The sequence below is a fragment of the Phytophthora ramorum genome (assembly GCF_020800215.1).
Source record: "Phytophthora ramorum isolate Pr-102 chromosome Unknown Phyram_PR-102_s0002, whole genome shotgun sequence".
Lineage (NCBI taxonomy): Eukaryota > Oomycota > Peronosporomycetes > Peronosporales > Peronosporaceae > Phytophthora > Phytophthora ramorum.
In genome coordinates, this window is record NW_027150648.1 from 2497813 (window position 1) to 2520553 (window position 22741).

Here is a 22741-nt window from a genome sequence, read left to right on the forward strand (position 1 = left end):
GGTGTTCTGCGTGGTTCCCGAAGGCGTCGAACTGGATGATGGCTTTGACTGCCTGGAACTGGTGAAGGCCATCTACGGTCTCAAGCAAGCTTCGCGCGTGTGGAACGAGACCTTCGACGAGTTCATGTGCTCTATCGACTTCCAAGTGTCGGCCTTCGATCCGTGCCTCTACATCAAGGTGGTGGACGGTCAGTGCGTGCTAGTGCTGGTGTACGTGGACGACGTGCTGATTACCGGGAGTTCGCCCGAGCTGATCGCACGCACGAAGACGGACCTGAAGACGCGCTTCGAGATGACCGACAGCGGCAAGTGCGCGTTTGTTCTTGGGATCGAGCTGGTGGACGGCCCGGACGGCAGCGTGACCATGTGTCAGCGTCGCTACGTGGACGACATCCTGAAACGCTTCGCCATGGACGAGTGCAAGGCTGTGGTGAGTCCGGTGGACATGAGCACGCGACTGGTTCCAAGCGACGCGGCGACCAAGGTGAACGCTCCGTTTCGCGAAGCTGTTGGTGCGCTGATGCACCTGATGACCGCCACGCGCCCGGACATCGCGTACGCCGTTGGCTATGTGTCGCGCTTCATGGAGAACCCCCAAGAGGAACACTGGGTTGCGGTCAAGCGCATCTTTCGCTACCTGCAAGGCACCAAGACGCATGGCATCTGCTTCAAGCCGGGCGACAAGGTCGACTTTCGCGGCTACTCGGACGCAGACTGGGCCGGCGACCTCGCGGACCGCAAGTCCACTTCAGGCTACACGTTCATGCTGATGAGTGCGCCTGTGAGCTGGGGAAGCAAGAAGCAGTCAAGTGTGTCGCTGTCCACGAGCGAAGCGGAGTACATCGCGCTCAGTCTGGCTATCCAAGAGGGCAAGTGGATCCATCGCCTGCTGTGCGAGATTCTGGCGGCTGCCAACGACACGGGACCCGAGCTCATGATCCGTGAAGACAACCAGTCGTGCATCAAGATGACCAAGAACCCGGTGAACCACGGCCGCGCCAAGCACATCGACATCAAGTACCACCACATCCGCGACGAAGTGAAACGCGGTGAAGTGAAGCTCGAGTATTGCGAGACTTCTGTGATGCTGGCGGACATCATGACGAAGGCGCTTGCGGGACCACGCCACACGGAGCTGACGGCGGCTCTCGGCATTCATGGGACTTCGCATTGAGGGGGCGTATTGAGGGTATGGAGGGTTACCGGTTTGGTATCGGTTGTTGACCGTGAACCGGTTAACCCGAACCGGTCCAATCCGAACCCACGCCGATTACGCCACCAAGGATTACGCCACTGTCGATTACGCCACCTGTGGGTACAAGATTGTAGGTACAAGATGGGCTTCGACGTGGCGCTCTCTCATTGGCTGAAGTAACTCAGTATCCAGTAAAGAATCAAGTAGTGTGTATCCAGTAGGTCTAGAGTAGCGAGAAGGCTAGCGAGCTAAAGACCTCAATCAATCACTTTCGAATCTTCATTCTACCCCTCAAGTGGTTTCCAGTCTCCGCTCCGGTCTCGCCCAGAGTGCTGCCCTCCCTCCGCTCCGTCAAGCTTCGGTGTCCAAGATCCATACCTTCCATCAGCACGAAGCAATCGCCGGCACCAGAGTGAAGGTGGTAGAGAGTGCATGTAACTCTCCACCATGCTTCAAGTACCGATGGGTACCTCGGTGTCGATGTCCGACACCGAAGCGTCTATGGTACGACGACCTAGACGCGGGGTGGAGCTTGCTGCTCTACCCGAAATGCTCTTAGTGATGAGCAGGCTGCTAATGGCAGCCGTCGTATCACTACGACGAAGCACGATGCTTTGTGCTTTGGTCAACGAATGACCTGAGCGCGTGTACGGCGTCGATGCTTCACGCGCTCAGCCATGACTAGCGTAACCCATGCGGGTCCGCTATCATGGCAGGAGGTGAGCTGCGAGCTCCCTCCACCCTTGGGCTATGTGATGCCCGGGATGGTGTCGACCCACACGGGAGACACAAGACACACGAAGTGTCAGGGAGGGCCCACGGCTCCTCCCAAGTGAACTGCAGGTGGTCATGGAGAACCACCGCAAGTTTGGATGCAGTAGCATCCCGTGCCGAAGCACTGTGCGCTTGCTAGCACCGCAACGCGAGTTGCTAAGGACGGCGGCTTCGCGGCCGACATCGTCCTCTGTGCAAGGAAGCACCTCGCGGTGTCCGCCACGGACACAAGTCACTGCGTGACTGTCGAGAGGGCGCGCCAGCCGTGCTGTGGCTGCGCCCGGGAATTCCCAATTTGGGAGTTCCAATTCTCTCCCTTCTGATTGGAGAATAAGGTGTGATTCTCAGATAAGTGGGGGAGGATGTAACGGGGTACACCGACGTGTACCCATGTTACATAAAGAGTGACGGGATGTCTCTCTTTTGTGCCCATGGTACGTGGTACCGGTTGGCGGTGAGCCAACCATTGGGCACTTGTTTAGCTTTTACTATAGTTGACTTAGAGTTTGTAAGGATCAAGCTTGACTCACCTATAAATATATTCAGTCTTTAAACCTACCGTCTAAGTCGTAGTCGGTTCCCTTAGACCGGGAACCGTGAACTTGTTGTTCACCGAGAGCTTACGCTCTCTAGCACTTCCTCTGTGCAAGGTGCTGTGTGCCCCGTCACAGTAAGCTTACTCGATGCAGATATTGTCACGGGAGTCACACAGCACCTTGCGCTTGAGGAAGGGCTAGGAGTATACAAACTTCAAGTGAACGGCAGTTCACGAGTTCCCGGTCTTGGGGAACGGTTGACTTAGACAACGTAGATTATAGACTGGTATATTTATAGTTAGTTACCTACAAATCGTCCTGCAATCCAATTCCTAAGTCAACTACAGTTTCTCCTATATATCTTATACCATCAACGGTGTCAGTGGTGTTTGATACACCATGTACCCAACTCGGAAGAGTGATGGGCACTCTTCATCTAACCCCGTTACAGATATCGTTTTCAGTGGTCAACTTTACTTGGGAATTCCTTGATAGTATTGTTGCCGCTCTGCCGGCGAAGAAAGACCCGCCGTTTGCGGACACTAGTTTTATGCCGCCGACTGGCAATGTTGAGTCTAGCGCATACATATAATGTGGCTACGCGAGAACATGTTATTATCATAATAACGCTTACAACGCCGCCCAACACAGACCCGGACAATAGCTGCCAGTGCAACGAACTAATCTTCAGTATCCACTGACTTTTTCTACAGTGACGCCAACCAAGGAGCGTAAAGTTTGGGTAAAGTATGGGAACAATAATTTCCAGGTGTATGACGCCTGCGATTTGTGCAGCCCTTTGAAAAGCTTGTATGGCCAAGATACGTATCATGGACAAGAATGACAGGTGAACGGATACCCAGAGCGACATCGCAAGCATAACTGCAGCAGTAGCTGACCCCACGCATGAAGCAAACGTGATCACATGTGACTGTTGTAACAAAAGATTAGATTGTTTGTAGACTTGGTAGACTTACTTCAAAGAGATTGCTTTGTGCTGTCCAACAGTCGTTGTTCCCAACACTAGCAAGCGTCCATCTATCTAATACTCCGCGACATACAGGCACACAGCCGTTCCAATCTCGTACGAGTTGCCCGTGTACGAAAGCAGACCCGTCTTGCTGTTCACCGCAAACACGTACATGTCGTTCGAGTTCTGGTTCGCCACGATCAGCCAGTCGCCGTAAATCGTGAATCCACGCGGGACAGTACCCCGAGTGCTCTCCCAGCCGAGCGACGTCAACGTGCCATCCGTCTTGTCAATCGAAAACATGGCAATAGAGTCGTGGCCGCGGTTGGACGTGTAGAGGAACTTGCCATTGCTGGACAAGTGAATATCAGCACTCGTGCTGGAGTTCGTGAAATCTTCCGGTAGTGTCGTGATATTCTGCACGGAGGCGCTTGACAGCAGAGCCTTCTTCTTGTTGATGCCGTATACGCCAACAGTGTTGGAAATCTCGTCCACCACGTACGCGATGTTACCGTCAGGGTGGAGTGCCATGTGCCGGGGTCCAGATCCGGGCGGACGGGCCACGGTTGCCAAGCTCTTGAGGGTCTGCTTCTTCTCGTCGAGCTTGTACTGCAGGAGCTCGTCGCTTCCTAGGTTGGCGGCGACCACGTGCTTGGAGTTGGGCAGCCACGTGGTGCTGTGGATGTGGCCGGTAGCCTGCTGGTCCATGACGATCTCACTGCCGTTGGGGAACTCCTGGTGGAACGTCTCGTTGGCGAGCGAGCCGTCGTCATTGAGAGGGAACATTGACAGACTACCAGCGTAGTTGGACACGACGAGGAAGTCCTCGCCCGGACTCAGCGAGATGTGCGTGGGAGATCCGCCGTGGGTCTCGAGCGTGTTGAGCAGTTCGAGCGTGCCGTCAGTGTTCAATGTCAGAGCCGACACGTATCCGGTCTGAGTTCCTGGGTTCGTGGGGGACTCGTCCGACACGGCGTTGATGGCGTAGATCACCCGTTCACCGGTGCTAAACGCCTTGGTCGAGCCCTGCACGTACATGGGGTTGATGCCGAGAGGGGTGACGCCAAAGGGTGTGAGGGACCCGTCGCTCGTGTCCAGCTTGTACGTGTAGATGCCCTTGCCCGTGCCGTTGAGCCAGCCTTCGTCGCGGGTGTAAGTGGCTGCGAACAGAATCGGCTGCGAGGCGGTTTGCTCTTGTTTGGGCGAGCCGGCCGAGACGCCCGTCACGGCGGCCGCCAAGCCGAGGAGGAGACTGGGGAGGTGCATCTTGTCTGAAGCGGAGGTAGTTGTGGCACAAGCCCGCAAATAGAAGAGTGGGGCGATTGTTGTCATCCGGCGATGCTGCACAATCCAGAGATTAACGACGTCCTGTGATCGCGGTACATGTTTACTGCCAGTAAATTGCTGGAGGGCGAGGAAGGCACATCCGGCTAGCATATCATGCGAACCCAAGCCATCTTTACATGGTTGGGGAGGGAAGGTGCGGCATCTGTGGTCAAGAGGGACAGCCGCCCTCGCAGGGTGCAAGTGTCCAGAGGCCGTACTTTGGCCTTAGAACGCTGGCTACAATAGAAACGCCGCGTGTATGAAGGTGGTACTTTGCTGGTGCTTCGTGACTTCATCCCATGAAGAATAACGAGCGATTAACATACTGAGAGAGCTCATCGTCCTGCGTAGAAAACATAATGGTTATGGAGTCGTGATCGCGGACAGTGCACATCGTGCAGCTATATAATAGTGCTGCTGTTTTTAAGTGTTTTCCTGTTCGCCACATGCTGTGGCGGGCATAAGTAACTGACTGGCTCCGCTCGAACAATCAATCATCTGGAGGATTTGAGTCACAAATTGATGTCCTGGCAGGAACATGCAGCACTCATCTATTTTCACTTCTGTAGCTAAATGCCCTCAGTTGATTTACGGATGTCATTGGCAAACTTCGTTTTATAAAGGAAACGATCATCAGAGTGATATTAGTCCACGTACGTTAGCCTTGTGTCAAGGCTCTGGCCGGAGGACCCTGTCTTATCATCGCCGTCGTTATCATCATCGCTGTTGTTGGCCTCCTGTACGACCGACGCCCATTGCGCCATCTTCTTCATGCCGTCGATTGTCAGCAGCTCCACAAACTCCGGGTGCGCCTGCCACGCGAACAGCCACTCCTGTTCGCGGATGTAGTCGTCCTGGTCGAGATCCGCTTCACGGAAAATCTGATTCACGGCCAGGGGGATCTCTTTCTCGACCTCCTCCATCAGCTTCTCGATCGCCTGGACACTGTTCGCCATGGCCGCGTCCTGGACAGACGATAGTTCTTCGACCTGCTCGTTCGCCATTTGGATTTGCACTTGGTCATGGAGCAGCTTGGGAAAAAGTTTTTTCACTGCGCGAATACGGCGCTGCATCGCGTGGGTAAGCTCCTCGCGAGTGATTTTGCCGTCCCCCGTTTTGTTCACAACTTCAAAGAGGTTGTGCGCCTTTTGTTCAAACGTTCCTTTGGTCATCAGATACACGCCCACGACGAACTCATCCAGCGTAAGCCACTCCTTCGGCGTTGAATGGGTCTCAAAACTGGAAAACACAGCCCCTGCAAGCGCGGCACTGTCACTAACGTCCTTCAAGTCCTCGTACTCGTCACTCAGCGCCATGCAAGCCGCTGTGAACCCGCCGTAGTAGAGTTTGCTGTCCTTGTCTGCATAGTCGGTGAATACTGCAGCCAGGTCGCTATAGTTTTGGGCAGAAATGCCACCTTTGATGCGGCGTGATGCCCTAGCTTTCGCCTCCCGTCGAGCCGAATCATCTTCGGAGGATTGCGTTGATGCAGTCGAACTGATTGCTGGTGCAGTCTTCCTGTCCGAGCTTTCATTTCGTGCATCTTGTGCGCTAGACCCGCTGGTCACCAGTCCGGCTGCAGGGGTCTGGGACATTGTACGAGGAGTTGTTCCGTACATTTTTCGAGCGCGGCCAATAAATGCATTAAGCTGAGTGAGTGCAACATCGTCGAAGAAGAGCTGAATGGCGTTGGCGTGCAGGAACGACGACACCTCGAAGGTGACCTTAAAGTTGATCTCGCAGCTTCCGGGCGTGCTGCAGGGCTTAAATACCCACTCACTGTCATCAATAAAGCACCATCCAGCTAGTGTTCAGTGACGGTATTGCTCCTCGTTCTACCTCACACCACTAAAACTTCCAACAAACCTCTCGATCCGCTTGAACGTGGGCGAATCGATCGCTTTCGTTGCAATTTTGTTAGGTCTGCACATTGCGCGGCAGCATACCAATAACCAGCAACACAATAGCAACTATGAGCTACACCGTCTCAACAGTTCTTCACTCAGTAGGACCACACAACAAACGCACCGGATCATGAGGACGCGGGACGTGTACGACTCGGTGAAGATGTTGAAGCCTATCCGCAAAGCCGCCTCCATGACGTTGTCGTTGGGGCTTCGCAGCACGCGCGACTCGACGCAGAAGGGCAGGAACTCGCTGTAGTGGGCCACGTCCGCCACCACGGCGAACATCTCGGAGCAGGAGAAGGGAACGACGCGCGTCTCGGTGTGCGACTTGACCAGCGCCTGTGACGCTGACGGGAACGAGAAGAAGGAGGCGCGCTGGTCCAGCCACAAGGCCGTCCTCACCGCGCGCAGGCGCCGCCCCGAGCGCAGCAGCATCGCCATGAGCTCTGTGGCTGGCAATTGGCAGATTGAGACATTGCGTATGTGACGGACGTTATAGGTGACGCGAAGGTGGACTGAAGTTCTTTATAGAGGAAATTTCACCCTCTATAAGACACTATAGCTGCACTGATCCGCAGAGGTGCGTGGGGCCCACGCGCATTGGCGCTGCTGTTAGTTGATCGGAGATGCCATTCTGACGATCGAAACCTATTGGCGCAGAGAGCTGGTGACTGTGGGCGAGATGTCGGGCGTCGTTCCTGAGGTGCGGCGTTGACGGTGGGCTGCTGCTGTTGCTGTCTGCAGGTGCTGATAGTGTTTGGCGTGTGCAGACAATCCCGCCGACGGTTCCGTTGAGCCAAGAGCTAGAGTCGCTGTACGAGTTCCTGGCGCACCAGAAGCCAGCCCTCGCGGCGGGAAACCGTGAGTTCAATGGTTTGTGCTCTGCCTTGTCGATCGAGTAGATGCGAATGATGCTAATAGTGCTTGGTGCGACGCCAGAGCTGGCCCAGCTGAACGAGAAGGAGCTGGACGCCAAGATCCGCGAGCTAGAGAACTGGAACTTCCGCCTCAACCTCGACGAAGGTGCGTTTTCACCGTGTGTGCTGAGATTAAACGAACAGCGCTGACGCCGACGACGTCTTTGCGACGGTAACCACCTGCAGCGAAAGAGATGCAAGACAGCATCAACCTCGGGATTGTCGGGGACGAGAAGCAGCAGAAGCAGTGAGATGTCGTGCTCATTGCCCTACCGATGCCTCGTAAAAGCAGCCTATAATCCCACCAGGTGTCGTCGGAGAGAGGTGCAATAACCATTGTTGAAAGGGCAAATGGCTCGACTTGAACCTCAGAATTCTGCATGGACATCAAACTCGAAAACTCTGGCGGAGTTCACGATATCGTAGCAATCACTTAGGTTTCGCCGAGGTTGCCTTTGCCCACTCAAGTCGCCTTGACCTGACCCACTGTATCCATCAACACGTCATCGCACTTAGTCGAGAGCGAGAACTTGCTTTGCTCGTCTCCGCACATTTCAGCGCAACACGCTGCCCAGCATGCGAACACGGCGAGCGTCCAGCGCCGGCGACGACAACAGCCCCGCTGTCGCTGTATCTGCGCCTCCATCGATCACAATCGCCCCAGCCGCATCTCCTAAACCCTCCAAGAAGCGCGCGCGGCGCCAATGCTCCCACGCCGACTGCAAGAAGGTGGACGCTGGCGGAGGCTTCTGCGTCGCCCACGGTGGCGGCAAAAAGTGTTCGTTCCCGGGCTGCACCAAGGGCTATCAGACCGGAGGTTTCTGCAGACGACACGGCGGCGGTGCACGATGTCAAGTGGAGGGTTGCGGGAAGGTAGACGCCGGCAGGGGTCTGTGTCGCGCCCATGGCGGCGGCAAGCGCTGCCAGATCGCCGAATGTCCCAAAGCAGACGTGGGTGGGGGCCTCTGCACGGCTCACGGAGGAGGCAGACGCTGTTCAGAGCCAGGATGCACCAAGATTGACCAGGGAGGAGGCAAGTGTCGAGCCCACGGCGGCGCGAGACGCTGTCGACGACGGAACTGCCAGCAGCCAGCTCGAGGAACAACAGGATTCTGCACGGAGCACGGCGGGTCACGTGTGTGCTCTGAGTTGAGCTGCAGGAGACTGGTACGTTCACCAAGCGATTCAGGGACTTTGTGCGCGACGTGTGCGAGAATCCAGAAGCAAAAAGCGAAGACGGGTGAGGCTACTCGGGAAAACGCACCAAACAGTGACCACTACGACGACAGTCCTCGAAACAGTGCGATACCAACCCCCGAAGGATCAGGAACTGCCGTGCTGGCCTCGCTCCCACCTCTGTCTCCAGCTTCGGCAAATGCCCGCTGCGACGGCACACAAATCGCCAACTGCTTGGAAAATGGCTGCACACGGAGCTTTGGCGGCGACTGCAATTGTGTTGAGGACTGCTCCTGCAATAGTCCAACGTCACTGTCTACGTCGCGCATAGTTCCTCTGCTAACAAGCAGCAACACCTTCACAAACGTTGCTGCATCTACTAACCAGACCATCAGCGCGAGTGACGCCAGCGATTTTCATCCTCTTTCTGCTGTATCAGGGTCGACACCGAGGGCCACAATGATGCAGCGGTACTTACTTCAGATCAAGCCATTTTCAAGTTTATTGGGAATCGACGCAGTCGTGGCGGTGTTAACGACAATGTCAGGTGTGAGGAGCGTGCACATGGTTCCCAGTAGCGCGACGCGATCCGTACAAGAGTCAGAAAGCGGAATTATACCAGCTTGCTCCGCTCTTAATACGGCCCCGTCGTCGCGGCTTGTTGTAGTGCGTGGGAGCCAATCGCTTGATTTGGAACCGTCGTTGACATCTCTGCGGGATCTCAAGCTTGCACAAATTGACATCATTGAGCAGTCAACAACAGCTTGGATGCGGAAAGAAATAGTGCTGCATGTACCGGATATGATGTGTCCTGGAAATTGCGGTTCATCAGTTCTCAATGCTCTGCGCGTTGTAGAAGGTGTGGAAGCTGCTAGGCTTCGCTTTGGGCAACGTCAAGTGGCCGTTCGCGGAGATATGAACGCAGACGACCTTCGTACGGCTGTAATGGACATCGGTTTCGACTCGGAGGTACACGCAGAGACATTGTTGCCACGACGATTTCGGTTCCGCGTAGATGACCTGAGTGATGTGGGATTAAGCGACGTGCGGCTTAAAAACGCCCTCAAGACTGTGGAAGGCGTAGAAAATGTTGTGCTGCTGACGGACCGCGTTGAAGTGCTGGTTGTAGCCATGCTGTTGCACTCCATGCAGCTTGTAGAAGCTGCTGAGAACATCGGCTTTGAAATGCTGGAGTTGTCCGAAGAAGCCTGGGGAATACCGATGGAAGTAGTGCCACCAACTCTTTCATCAAATGACGCGGGGTCCAATGTATCAACGGATGCAAACGCGTATCACCAACCTCACAAGTGTGATATGCGCATTTGCCCACAGAATGGATGTTCGAGGTATATGACGACGGTGGCACATACTGCTGCGCTCGCCGTTGGTTGGGCCGTTCCTGGCTGTGGCATGTCCTCTGGGGGAGAGTGCACGTGTGGTGACAGCTGCAAGTGTGAAGGTTGCCCCGAGCATAATCCTGCCTCGTAAGCATCGCGGTCTACCGTTACCCTGTTTCTTCGTATGCGTTTGTACGCCAATATTTAAACTCGTCCAGAGAATTAAATATTTTTTCTCCATGCTGGCACCGCGCGTGGCTGAATCGGCAAGTGGCCAAAGCTTTTGAACTTAGCATCAGGTATCGCCTTTTCACCAGGGATGAAGCCATCGTGGGCGCTTTGGCGTTCCCTCAGTCGCGCTTTCTTTCGAAGCTCGTCCTTGGTGAGTTCCCGTGCTTTTGATGCCTCAGTCGGATTAAACACCAACACTGGTTTCGGGGAAGTGTTAGCAGTTTCGTTGGATTCCGGGCGCGGCGGTAGTTGGATTTGTTTTTGCCTGCGCTCTTCGATTTGTTGGAGTCTAAGACGCTTGGCTTTTGCATACTCGATTGCGATTCGGGAACGCTCAACCAAATCTTCCTTGGATGTCTAGGCATATTGAAAGCAGTTGAGTAAGCTTCACAAAAGCACTCAAAACCCAGAAACAAAAAACGCTTAACGTACCGGCGACACAAATGGTAGAGGCCCGGTTTGAAGGCCGTCTTCTGTTGCACTTTCGTGACGAAATTTTGTTGTGCGATCCAGCATCATCGCCTCTTGCTCCTTCTGTAACTTATACAGCAAGATCTTCTGTTTGGCATCCAATTGCTCTTGCTTTCGCTAACGAAAACAAATAAATCAGTGGTCAGCAAAAAGGAAAGAAATGCATTCAATGTCGCGCAATGTGCTCACCTTAGCTTCAACTGCTTCGCGCTTCTTCTGGAGCTCTCGTCTGCGCTGCTTCTGCTCTTCATCCTTCTGTTTCTTCTCTAATTTCCATTTTTCTAATAGGCGATCCGTCTTCTCACGTGACTTCAGCTTGATTCTTTTGCTTTGATTGCGTGAGGACGGGTCACGGCTAGCCTCCGGTATGCCTCCACGAACTAGGCTCTCGAGTACTTCTCCATCAGCATCAAAGCTGAACTGGAGAATTAGCTGTCGCTCCTGTTCCTTCCGCACTTTCCATTCCTGTATCACGCGCTTCTTCTCCTCCACGAGCTCAAGATGCCGAAGATACCACTCGAAGTGTGATCGCACTGAGCTTTCTGTCTGAGTGACAACCTTTCGCATGCATTTCCGAAGAAATCGTGCTACCTGCGTCTCGTAGTCGCTGCAATTCTGTTGGGACGGCTCATCGTGGTGTGACTCTTGATTTGAAGCGCTCGCTTTGTCTGAGGGAAATAAATGTTGAAGCAATATATCGTCGGAGAGACTGCACTTCACAAGTAATGTCGTAAATGTGGCATGCTCGCGACTATCCCATCCCCCTTTCAGCCCACCCGACCGAAGAATTGCGTCGTTCAGCCGACGCACTCGATTCACCATGCCGAGTTCATCTGAAGCACCTGCTCGCGTTGCTCGATCCTCGCTCTGATTAGTACCGCAGCATTGATCAACCGTTTCGTCGTTATTACTCTTGCTTTCCATTCGCGACAGATTAACATGATGCTCATCTAGTTTTGCCTCGCTACCAAGATGAATGAGTCTCGGTCCTAAACATGCCGTACTCGCACCACCTCGCCCAAGACTAGGTGGAGGCTCATTCTCCCAGTCGTTCATATTTTCCATAAAAATTGCAAGCTCCTTCTCCAACATCTTTTCCTCCAGAATGTTCTCCTCAAACAGTTTTCGCTGCGAAAGCCGAAACTTCGCCAGCGCTGTTTCCATCGCATCGATTCGTTCCTGAAGCTCCGACAAAAACTCACCTCCATTCTGAATCTCCTCCACCTTCATCTGCACATCGTTCGCCTTGCTGCTCAGCTTCCGCAGCTCCTGCTTCATCTTCTGTACATCCTCCCCTCTCAGCGTCTCCACTTCCTCAATCAACTTATTAACTTCAATGGTCGACACAAAGCCCCCAGACGAAGCCGAAGTCCCGGCACCAGCAAAGAAGCTCAACCACGCAGCCTGACACTCCTTCTCGAGCGTCGCAGCCCGTACGCTATACTGCAGCTGCTTCTCAATCCACTCCGCCTCCTGTTTTCCCATTCTGTGTCGACCAGCACTCCTGTCTTCCTCCTCAGACGTCGCCTCTCCTCGTCTCCGTACCGCTGCGATCTTCCTCGTCGTCTTGACCTTCTCCACGGGCCTCAACGCGCTCTGCTTCCTCTCGCTGCGTTCCGTCTGCATACCACGACGTGCCGCCGTCACTTTGTCCCTCAGGCGTGCGGACGTGGACACGCCGTCTCGGTCCTGCTGTCGCTCGTACACTATAGCGTCCACAGTGCGCGATACCAACGCATCCCCTGGTTGCTGTAGGGGAGCAGAGACCCCCCCGTCACGCTTCAGGTGCCGCTCGCGCACATTGTTGTCGCCGGCCTCGCGCAGCTCCCGCAGACGCCGAAGCTGCTGTCCACCGAGTGGCCGTGCGCGCACGAACTGGTGCATGGCGGGAATGGTCAAGAGTGAAGGTCGCGTCGCTTTAACTTCAATGAAAACGGACGTTATATTGGACCTTTCAACGTTGGTTAGTTGGAAAGAAACGTTGCTTTAGGTGTTAGGTTCGGATTTTCAAGGGGAAGATGGAGGAGGGAGCGACGCTGGGCGTCGTGGTCGTGTACCAGCGCCAAGAGTGCGTTATATGAGGGCTACAGAGGCTGATTAGTTGCTGCAGATGGGTATGTACTGACTGTGGTGGCTATATTTGTCGCTGTAATCGCAGATATTACGTGGCGACGCAAGCTTCTGCGGATCGGAAGTCGCTCGTGGTGGATTTACTGCAATGCCAGCTGCTGTCGCTCGTGGGGGTGATGCCAGACGAGCAGATATTGCTGTCTTCCACTGGGGAAGTGCTGTACGCGCCTAGTAAGGGTGACGTGGCGGCTATCGCCGTGTCCACGGGGTCCCGTCCTCGTTTCTTCCTCTTTTCCAGTGCCGAAGCGACTGCTGGGGTGCCGGAGATGGCGAGCGACTGGAGACAGATCTGCACTAAAAGCACGTTTGGAAATATAGAAGTGGTGCAACCTGCTTTCAGGAAGGTCACTCCTGGTGGAGAGGATCCGCTGGCCACGCTCATCTGTGAACCCTGTGCCAAAACGTGCACAACAGGTAAAAAAAAAAATGTCTGGAACTTGTTTTCTGAGTCGGGAAGTACTTATGACGTTTATGTTGGCTATAGCTTTCCAGCCTGTGAATCCGATGAAGTGGAATACGGCGTCACGGTTCATCTCCGAGGTCGCGGTGGTTGCTGGCGACGTGGATGTCGGTGCGCCGTCTGGATTTACGAAGCTGCCAGTGGAATTGAACTTCTCGGCATCTGGTGACTATGTGTATTTGTGTGTGAAGCGTGGAGGACCTCGTGCACTGACGCAGGTGCACGTTCTGCTTGATCGACGTGATGACGGTATTGGTAAAGAGGGGTCCCAAACTCCCGGTGAAGTGATTAGCGGTGGTATTGCTGGAGATGGAAATGAAATGAACATTCGCATTGGCTACGATTTAGTACAGCTTAAGGGCAGCATGGAGCTGCTCGAGACGCTGGCTATCACCGATATTGCTGTAGTCGTTGGTGACAACTCTCCCCCATCCCCAGCGTATGTGAAAATTTCGCGAAATTTGAACGAAGGGGCTCAAGGGGCTCAGCCTGTTTTCCTGTATTATCAATTGTCACCTCTTGGAGGTTTCGTGTGTGATTCGAGTCGAAAACACAGTGAGTTTGGTGAATGCCTTTTTGCTGCTCGTCATCTGGCCGAAGTTGAAAGCATCATGGATTTGGATGAACGACGTCTCATTGTTGCTAAACCTGCATTAGCAGCGGAACGCGGACGTGGAGATGCTGTAATTATGGAGGCTCATTATCGTCAACACCAACCTGGAATGTTGAAGCGTTTACAAAGTGGGTTGCAGCGAGCACAGTCCTACGAGAATAAGCAGATGCAGGCAGAGGCATTGAGGCGAATTCCGGTCGACAAGCTTCATGAACGCGCACAGGCCAACCCGTCACCGATGCCGTTGTACCAGGACGAACTAGTCAAGCAGCTGCTGCACTGGTTCAAGCGCGAATTTTTTACTTGGATGAATCAGCCTCGTTGTTCGACATGCAACCACGAGAAAACTCGATCGGTGCGAAATGAGGGGCCCAGCACACCCGAAGAGATAACTGGTCATGCAAGCCGCGTGGAGGTGTATCAGTGCCCCGTGTGCAGTGCATTTACCAGATTCCCTCGCTATAATGACCCCGTAAAGTTACTCGATACTCGTACTGGCCGTTGTGGTGAGTGGGCAAACTGCTTTACTCTATGCTGCCGTGCAATGGGATTCGAAGCTCGGTATGTCTTAGACGTAACCGATCATGTTTGGACCGAAGTGTACTCCGATCACTTCAAACGATGGCTGCACTGTGATTCATGCGAAGATCAGCTTGACTGTCCTCTGACGTATGAAGTTGGCTGGGGTAAAAAATTGTCGTACATATTTTCCTTTGCTCATGACGAAGTGGTCGACACTGCTAGGCGATATACGCAGAACTGGGCGGAAATGCGCTCAAGGCGACAAGAAGTGAGTGAGAAGTGGCTAGAGTCGACAATTAATCAGATTAATTGCGGCCTCTGGGAACGATATACTCCTGAGAGAGTAGCAGTTTTGAGGGAACGAGCACGGAATGAGAGCGAAGAGCTGCTTCGTGGACGGGCTGCCCAAACGACAGAGGTTAAGGGGCGTGTTTCAGGTTCTGCGGAATGGAAGAACCAACGCAATGAAGAAGGAAAGCAGAATGAAGCACCTACTCAGGTTACGAGCGCGCCATCCTCAGCGAATTCGGCAGCCGTTGTGCCAGTTACCGACGTGCTGCAAGAGATTTGTAAAAATCTGGTTGTTGGTTGCCAGTCTTCGGGCTGCACCAACCCATTTTGTCTTACTGGTCGTACAGGATTAAGCCTCGTGGAAGCGTCTACTGATGTAAATGAACGAGCTGCACAGGCTATTGAAGTGGCCACGACTTTAAGTTTGAATGGGTTTTCGTCCGAATCATTGGCGATGCTACGATGTCCTACAGAAACGATGGAGCTTCGCAGCTTCTTGTGGAGGCAGAAGCCGTTGGTGTACTTGCCTTTGCAAGACTCGTTTTCTCCCCATGGGGGGTTGCTTCTGATAGACATATCAGGGCATGGCAATCACGCAGAAAATAAGCAGCAAAGCGCTTTGCGGAAGCCGTTCAGGATTCCGAATTCTGGGAGTGAAAATTCGTTCGGTATGCAGTTGCTTGGAGGTCGACGGCTATCGATTCATGCAAAACGCGTCCTTCCTGGAGAGTGTATGCTATCATTTCTCGTGCGTCTCGATCGGAATGGAAGGATTGAGTCAAATAGCGATGCCGTCGTAAGTATTCTAGCAGGTCGGCTGGGTGGGTCCGACTGTTCCAGCTCAGTAAAATTTCGTGCAGTCTGGAATTGCTCGGAACAGCACTTCAAGTTTGAATTGCTAGCCAATAACGACCAAACCGCCTTCAGTTTTGATTCAGAACTAAAGTTTGGTCGATATGCCCACATTGCTGTTGTGCGCGGCACACATTCGGTCACGATGTACATCAACGGGACGGAAACGGGGCAAGTGGACGTGGTAACCGAAACAATGCGGTCGGTTGATGGCGAAATAGCCTTTATTGAGGGACCTACACAGTCAATATCGAGTGGTGCGGCTGTAATAAGCCATGTGGCCCTGATACCAGCAAAATCGCCAGCAGAAGTGCGAGATTTCTGCGCTTTGATGAAAAATAATTTCGTATCTGCCCCGCCTCTGAGAGCTTTTGGCCCCGATGGAGAGCTTAGCGGGCGGCGGTGCTTCGATACTGCCGCAGAGGCACAATCTGGCTATCGTGTCTCACGAGTCAAGAGTACGTTCACTTCTTTTACGGGCTTTTTACTCGGACGAACTTGCTGCAGTAAATGACTTATGTGCTCTAATATTGATATCCTGTTTTCTTTGGCTGATGTTCAGTGTGGGGTGGACAGTTCTTCGATGGCCTGCAGTTTGTGTACGAAAACCCTCAGAAGCTCGGCGATGAAAACACTACCGTTTTCGGTGCATTATTCGGAAATGCTGATGCAAAGCGTCAAGCTTCACAGCCAACAGTCACACTGAAGCTGCTACCGGACGAGATTATCACTCGAGTGAGTGGACACAAAGGGGCCTGGACCGATTGTATCACTCTTCATACCAACTTTGGACGGAGTGTCACTTGTGGGGGAAATGGTGGGGGTCACTTCTCGGTTCCTGCGCCTTCAAAAAGTGAAATCCGCTCCGTCACCTTCAAGTTGGGTGATCATTTGACAGACATCAGTGTTTTTGTGCTTGAAACGTCTTCAGCGGAGTCTCTTGAAGGTGTACTTTGATCTTTTTTTCTCCGTTTGATGAGTACTCTGCATTCTAATCCTTACCCGTGTGTTAGATGAAGCAACGAAAATTCTCCTGGGAAAGCTATCGGCAGCTGAGCCTGCATCTCGCCAAAGCGCAATTTCTGCAGGTGCGAATTCATTTTTCATGCTCCTTATTTACCAAAGTTGTGGCTTTCGTGGCTCATTTTGTTGTTCTGTTTGCGCACAGCACTTCGCTATCTTGATAACATTGCAAGGCAGCCAGAGGAGCCGAAGTTCCAACGCATCCGCGCCAGCAACAAGTATTTTGCTGCTAGTGTTGGCGTTTTGGGCGACGAAGCCGCCAAGTCGTTCATGAGCTGGTGTGGTTTTGAGGAGAGCTCTGAGCAAGGAGAACAGTTCTTCGTCTTTCAACCATGTTTGCACGAAGAGGAGCCGTCGCCTCAGCGGCTAGCTGCAGAAGCGCACAAGCGAATCCATTTCCTCAAGAATGTCGGTACGCAGTAGAGTGCATTCAACTGCTAGCGTTGCTTGCAGTACCACCGAAATGGGATACTACTCAAAAGTAGATGAGACAATCTGAAGCTAGCTGAGACCAAGCAGATTGGATCGCGTTCGTCTACCACTTGCCGCATTCTCTGCAAAACGTTAGATAACTGGGTACACTTCATCAACTCCATGTAATCGTACTTGACCAGAACGTGCTTTGCAGTCATATGATTGATTTTCGCGCCCGCGAAGTGAAGCATAGCTTCATCTCTTGATATTGTCAAGCCATTACATCAAGCCATGAAAGGCGATCGCTTTCGTACCGCTGTAAGTGGCGTTCTGCTGGGATTTGCGTGAGTGTTGGTTTGGTAGCTGTACTTTGTAGGCGCGTCTGGTAAATCATTCGTGAGAGATCAGTTCATTAGTCAATTTGCTTTGAAGGGCGCACTAGACAGCACGCAACGACTAGCGCCACGCTTCGTCACGGCTCACGAACTCATGTCGATTTCAGCTCCCACGATCAGCGCTACGGATGTGTCCGGCCTGCTAGCACGTGGATCGTCGCCCCAGCGAAATAATGCAGTGCAGATCGGCAAGTGCCCGCCGCCCAGGACGCGGCGCCCACGGACACCCATTGCACTGACCGAAGAAGATATGCGCACTCTCAGTCCGGACGAAATCCGGAAGAAGAAAAATCGCGTGTCAGCACAGCGCGACCGCGACCGCAAGAAGCAGCACGTTCAGGACCTGGAGGATATGGTGTGTGAGCTCTGGAAACGAGTGCAGTACCTCGAGGGTGTTATCACGTCGATGCACCCCAACCAGGACCTGAGCGGGCTGTACCATTCGTACGAACCGTACGACGTGTCACGCAGCCTGCAGCCCCTGACAGGGCCGACTCCTGGCGGTCTCAATGAAGTTGACATGACCGAGCTGGCATGGTTGCTGGACTCCATGCCGATGGATCCATGCAGCGAGGACTAACTGCCTCCAACCCCCCCCCCCCCACACACACACACGCACTCACTACACGAAATTATAAATTCAATCCTCCAATTCACTTGTACCCTGGTGCGTTTGCCAAAACTCACAATATGGTCCATACTTGTTGAGCTACCCCACATCGACGTGAGCCACAGCAACTTTTCTTTCAAGTGGCCCAACCTATGAATCAAATATGTTGCTTGGCCGCCAAGTTGGCGGGACCAAAACATTTGCGAGTCGTCGTGCTCATCATGCGGGGAGGGCACCAAGCTGCACACTCCGGCTTCTTCTCGTTCGTAAGTGTTGCACAGTTTGGATCGAGTCGGAGGCAAGCGTATCCAACGTCAGCAAAGCTGCACTTCCAAAGTTTTGCTGGTGATGGTCTGGTCCAAACCACCTTCACTCCCTCGGTTGAGCACGGTCTCTTCCCGAATCAACCCGCGAAAGCCAAGGCTCTACGATGTGACGTCCGCTGTAAGATGTCTGTATCCATGTAGCCCCGCACGCCGCGACTCGAAGCATCATATATTTGAACTGCACTACAGTATTCAGCTCCGTATATCCGACGGATATTATCCGTCAATTTTCCGACGTCTATGCAGTCAATCTTCAACCCAAGCAGAAGTTGGCACAGCCGCACATGTCAAGTGAAGCTGGCAACCAACAGACATTTGGCAACTTGCCGCGTGACACACACTCCATTGCAATCTTCCGTCCACGTGATGAACGTCAACGCCACCACCATTGCCGCTCTGCTGGGCCCTGGTGCGTCCTCCAAGGTGCAACACGGACAGGTTCAAGTTGGCAAGTATCCTACGTCCACGCGCAGTCGGCGTCCCCGCGAAACCATCGAGCTTGAGCTCACCGAAGATGAACTACGCACCTTGAGTCCGGAGGAGATCCGAAAACTCAAGAACCGGGTGGCAGCCAAGCGCGCTCGAGGCCGAGCGCAGCAGCGCACCACCGACCTGGAGAACACCGTGTGCGAGCTCTGGAAGCGCGTGCAGTACCTCGAGCGTGTCATCAAGCTGCTGCACCCCAACGAGCCCATGGAGTACTTGTACAGCAAGTACACCATGTACGCCGACTCGCCCAACCTGGAGCCTCTCACGGCGAGCGACGCCGAAAAAGGCACCCTCTCCCTCGACATGCACGAGCTCGAGTGGCTCTTCAACACGACCCCATCTGGGTCGACAGACGTTGACATGAAGGAGTGAACAGCAATAGCAATACAGGCACGCCGTGGCCATGCAGCCAGATCACTCAAGCTGCCAAGGTTCGACTAAGTGGAGACGACGTAGCGCCAAGAAACTCAGACCGAGATGAAATACTACAAAGGATAGGGGGCATGCACACATTCGATAGGCATCATGTGAGCAATATATAAACGTTAGGCCTCACTCCGATCGCGCTTTGGTTGCTACAGTCGTCTTGGCTTCAGCTTGTCTGTCTAATACGCCGTGTACATCGAGAAAATCCACTGGTATCATATCGTAGAGCATAGAGCCTCGATGCTCGTTCACCTCCGTTACGTGGGACTCGATCCATTATTTGTACCCAGCTCCTCGAGGCTTTGTAGGTGTTAGTGCAACGCATTACCCGGTCCTCTGTCTCTCAACGGGTTGAATAAAGGTCTCCATTACGCATTCTTACCTACAGTGCGCACCTCAATGTCCGCGGAATCCAGCAAGAGCGAAGTCAAGCGACCGGTGTTGGCCCCTACCATCAGTGTAAACGACGTGTCCGCGCTGTTGAGCGTCGGTGCATCACCCGCCTCGGATTTCGAGCGGGTACGAATCGGCAAGTGTCCGCCAACGCCTCGGTCCCGCCGTCCTCGAGAAACCATTACGCTCACGAACAGGGAGATGCAGACGCTCAGTGCAGACGACATACGGAAAAGGAAGAATGCCATCGCCGCGCAACGCGCGCGGGATCACAAGGAGCAGCGCACACGGGACCTGGAGGACATGGTGCGCGAGCTCTGGAAGCGCGTGCAGTATCTCGAGTCAGTCATTCAAACACTGCACCCCAACGAGGCACTGGATGATTTATACAGCCAGTACGAGCCTTACTCCGTGTCCCACACCATCAAGCCATTGCATCGCCATGACGATGAGGGCGAGAACTCCCCGCCCTCAACCAACATGAAGGAGCTCGCCTGGCTACTTGTCGGTCACTCGGGACGCTCAAACAACTGATAAATCGATTATGGACATGTTTTCCTCATCTTATTGATAGGACACATTACATTCGCAGCGGTAAATACCAACCAGTTCTCCCCCACGGTGTGGCACTTCATGTAGCATTCAAATGTTGAGCCCTTCCGGCCGTTATTCAGCATCCCACCTTGCCATGAACACTTGCTCAATGAAACGTCATCATGCGTTGACTTCGGCACTTCGTGGCTCATGAATCGTGTAGACACGGCTTGGTGAAGAAGGGCAGCATCATGAAGTGTAATCCAGTTGTGGACGCGCGCTGCCTGGTTCCAGCACTGTAGCAGCAACATCTTACCCGGAAACGCAACACTTTCGTATTGTGTCGTGATGCGCGTGGATTAGCACATTCGACATCCATCTAAACTACCAACAACGTATCTTCTTCACATGGACTCCGCATCACCAAGCCTACACAAGTTCGAGAGCATCGAACACAACAGAAGCAGACAGCCATTTCTCGCTGGGGTCAGTCGAGCCACTAGCGATCGACAGCTTGATCTCGTTGGTGCCCGTTAGCAAAGCAGAGGTCGGGATGGTGTACTCGTAGAGCTTGTAGTTGCCCAGCGTGACGCCACGCGTGACACCGCGCGTCGTGACGGCCACAGACGCCGGGACATCAGCTGTCCAGTCACTGTTTACCGTGACGCTGCAGCGACCACTGCTTTGCGCAAGAGTCAAGCCGATCTTGAGTGTGCGGGCATCCGCAGCCTGGCCACTCGTGAGCGTGAAGCTCAGAGTGATGGGGTCGTTGACAGCACGGAACATGGCCATGGGGAAGGTGCTGTCATCGTCCGTACCGGGCGCGAAAGTCAGGGAGTCCACCCAAGTGTCCAAACGGGAGTCGCTAGGATGCATAGTGTGGATGTTCGCGGCATTCAAGAAGCCGTCGGGCGTGCCGTCCCATTCGCCGATGCGCCAAATGGGGCTAGACTCGAGCTCGTAGGTCACGTCAAGTGTCTGCGTCTTGGTGCTACCCGCTGTAATGAGGACTGAATCGGAGCTCACTGCAAGCTGCTTCTTGTAGATGGTGGTGTTGTAGCGGCCACCGCGCATGAGCGGCGACGTGAACGTTGTAGCATTCGAGTCAACCGACACCCAGTACTGCACCTGGTCGTTGGAGAAGCCCACAACAATATCGCTGCCGAGCACGGCATTATCGTCCGTAATGGTACCGGAGAGAGTGCCGCGCTTCGCTTCCGTGATGAAGCCCGTGAGACCCAGATCCTGGAAAAAGCCAAAGTCCACATCAGATGTCGAGGGCTCGGTGCCGTCCGTGAAAACGAGTGCATACGGGCCGTGGAAACCGTAGCGGTAGTCCTCCGTGCGCGTGTGGTCCGAGTTAAAGTAGACCGTCAATTCATTCGCGGTCGTGCACTGGTTGTTGATGTCGCGGAAGAACGGACCACCGAGAGACGCCTCGTACGCGTAGTCGGACATGACGAAGAATACTCCACCAGCGTCGCCGGTCACACCATGAACCTGGTCCTCAATATGCGCGATTCCAGAGTAGAACTTGGAAGCCGTCACACCGTCGTCGTCGGCGTAGATGTCGGTGGACTCGATCGCAGACATGCCATCGATCTCCGACGCTGCGCTCATCCCGTTGTTGAGGGCGGTGCGATCCAAACGCGCAAGAAAGCGCAGCTCGGCGAGCTCCAAGTCGGTCGTGTGGTACGTGCCCATGTAAATGGCATTCTCGTTCGGGCGGAACAGATAGGTCTGTTCAAGACCGGTGGTCTTGCAGATGATGCGGATGGTCGAGTCGTCAAGAGTCTTGATCGAGCTAGTGACGCTGCCCAGACCTGAGTTGACGTGCGTGTTCTTGGCCGAGTACTGCAGCTCCACGTCATTCCAGAGCATGGAAGTGATGTCGCACGTGTCTTGATCCATGGTGACGGTGAGGCCTCCGCCCGAGCTGATCACCCACGAGCCGCCACTCGACGTGTAGCCGAAGCTCGTTGCTGCTTGAGCAGCGGGCATGAAGCCGCTCGCAAGCAGCAAAATCGCGCTAACGAGGCGTCCAGCAAGCATGCTGGATAGGGTTTACTGTCGTCCGAAGCTGGCAAAAGTGGAAGTGAGGAGTGCCAAGCGCGCCAGGATGGCGTACAGTTGTGAAGCGCCGATTCCAGCCGCAGTGCATTTGCTGCCCTGCGCTGTAGAGGAGCGAAGGGGGCAAGAGGCACGAATGAACAAGCTTTGGTGGTCGTGATCGTTGTTGATATCCATATAGACGCTCCGAGAGAATCACCAGCCGGAAGACAAGCATGCGTCTGCCACCAAGTAACGCAAATGACTAAGGTCTCACCTTCAATCGATGAGACTCCCGACCATTGTTAGCGGGCTACCCAAGATAACGCCAAAGTATTTGAATGTGCAGGGAGAACTTATGTGGAAACCATCGA

At 53.8% G+C, this 22741-nt stretch overlaps 8 protein-coding genes across 8 annotated transcripts; 4 read left to right on the plus strand and 4 right to left on the minus strand.

Annotated features, from left to right (window-relative positions):
* Positions 1-3547: 3547 nt before the first annotated feature.
* KRP23_2206 (6-phosphogluconolactonase) lies at positions 3548-4741 on the minus strand (the record flags this gene model as incomplete). Its single annotated transcript, XM_067886912.1, has 1 exon — positions 3548-4741. One exon carries the CDS (start codon positions 4739-4741, stop codon positions 3548-3550), a length of 1194 nt encoding a protein of 397 aa, XP_067749549.1.
* A 704-nt stretch (positions 4742-5445) lies between these two features.
* Positions 5446-6993, minus strand: KRP23_2207 (Coenzyme Q-binding protein COQ10-like protein, mitochondrial; the record flags this gene model as incomplete). Its single annotated transcript, XM_067886913.1, has 3 exons — positions 5446-6580; positions 6668-6724; positions 6830-6993. The coding sequence occupies 3 exons, from the start codon at positions 6991-6993 to the stop codon at positions 5446-5448; spliced, it is 1356 nt and encodes a 451-aa protein (XP_067749550.1).
* Positions 6994-7147: 154 nt separating this feature from the next.
* KRP23_2208 (uncharacterized protein) lies at positions 7148-7876 on the plus strand (the record flags this gene model as incomplete). Its single annotated transcript, XM_067886914.1, has 6 exons — positions 7148-7187; positions 7240-7288; positions 7369-7411; positions 7479-7581; positions 7648-7731; positions 7812-7876. The coding sequence occupies 6 exons, from the start codon at positions 7148-7150 to the stop codon at positions 7874-7876; spliced, it is 384 nt and encodes a 127-aa protein (XP_067749551.1).
* Positions 7877-10360: 2484 nt separating this feature from the next.
* Positions 10361-12724, minus strand: KRP23_2209 (Coiled-coil domain-containing protein 112; the record flags this gene model as incomplete). The annotated part of the gene is made up of 3 exons (XM_067886915.1): positions 10361-10726; positions 10802-10957; positions 11030-12724. The coding sequence occupies 3 exons, from the start codon at positions 12722-12724 to the stop codon at positions 10361-10363; spliced, it is 2217 nt and encodes a 738-aa protein (XP_067749552.1).
* A 134-nt stretch (positions 12725-12858) lies between these two features.
* KRP23_2210 (uncharacterized protein) lies at positions 12859-18120 on the plus strand (the record flags this gene model as incomplete). The annotated part of the gene is made up of 9 exons (XM_067886917.1): positions 12859-12908; positions 12999-13384; positions 13455-13834; positions 14788-14833; positions 15795-16166; positions 16271-16654; positions 16722-16796; positions 16877-17143; positions 17522-18120. 9 exons carry the CDS (start codon positions 12859-12861, stop codon positions 18118-18120), a joined length of 2559 nt encoding a protein of 852 aa, XP_067749553.1.
* Positions 18121-18842: 722 nt separating this feature from the next.
* Positions 18843-19337, plus strand: KRP23_2211 (uncharacterized protein; the record flags this gene model as incomplete). Its single annotated transcript, XM_067886918.1, has 1 exon — positions 18843-19337. The coding sequence occupies one exon, from the start codon at positions 18843-18845 to the stop codon at positions 19335-19337; it is 495 nt and encodes a 164-aa protein (XP_067749554.1).
* A 453-nt stretch (positions 19338-19790) lies between these two features.
* Positions 19791-20318, plus strand: KRP23_2212 (uncharacterized protein; the record flags this gene model as incomplete). The annotated part of the gene is made up of 1 exon (XM_067886919.1): positions 19791-20318. The coding sequence occupies one exon, from the start codon at positions 19791-19793 to the stop codon at positions 20316-20318; it is 528 nt and encodes a 175-aa protein (XP_067749555.1).
* Positions 20319-20747: 429 nt separating this feature from the next.
* On the minus strand, positions 20748-22370 carry KRP23_2213 (Rhamnogalacturonate lyase A; the record flags this gene model as incomplete). Its single annotated transcript, XM_067886920.1, has 1 exon — positions 20748-22370. One exon carries the CDS (start codon positions 22368-22370, stop codon positions 20748-20750), a length of 1623 nt encoding a protein of 540 aa, XP_067749556.1.
* Positions 22371-22741: the final 371 nt, after the last annotated feature.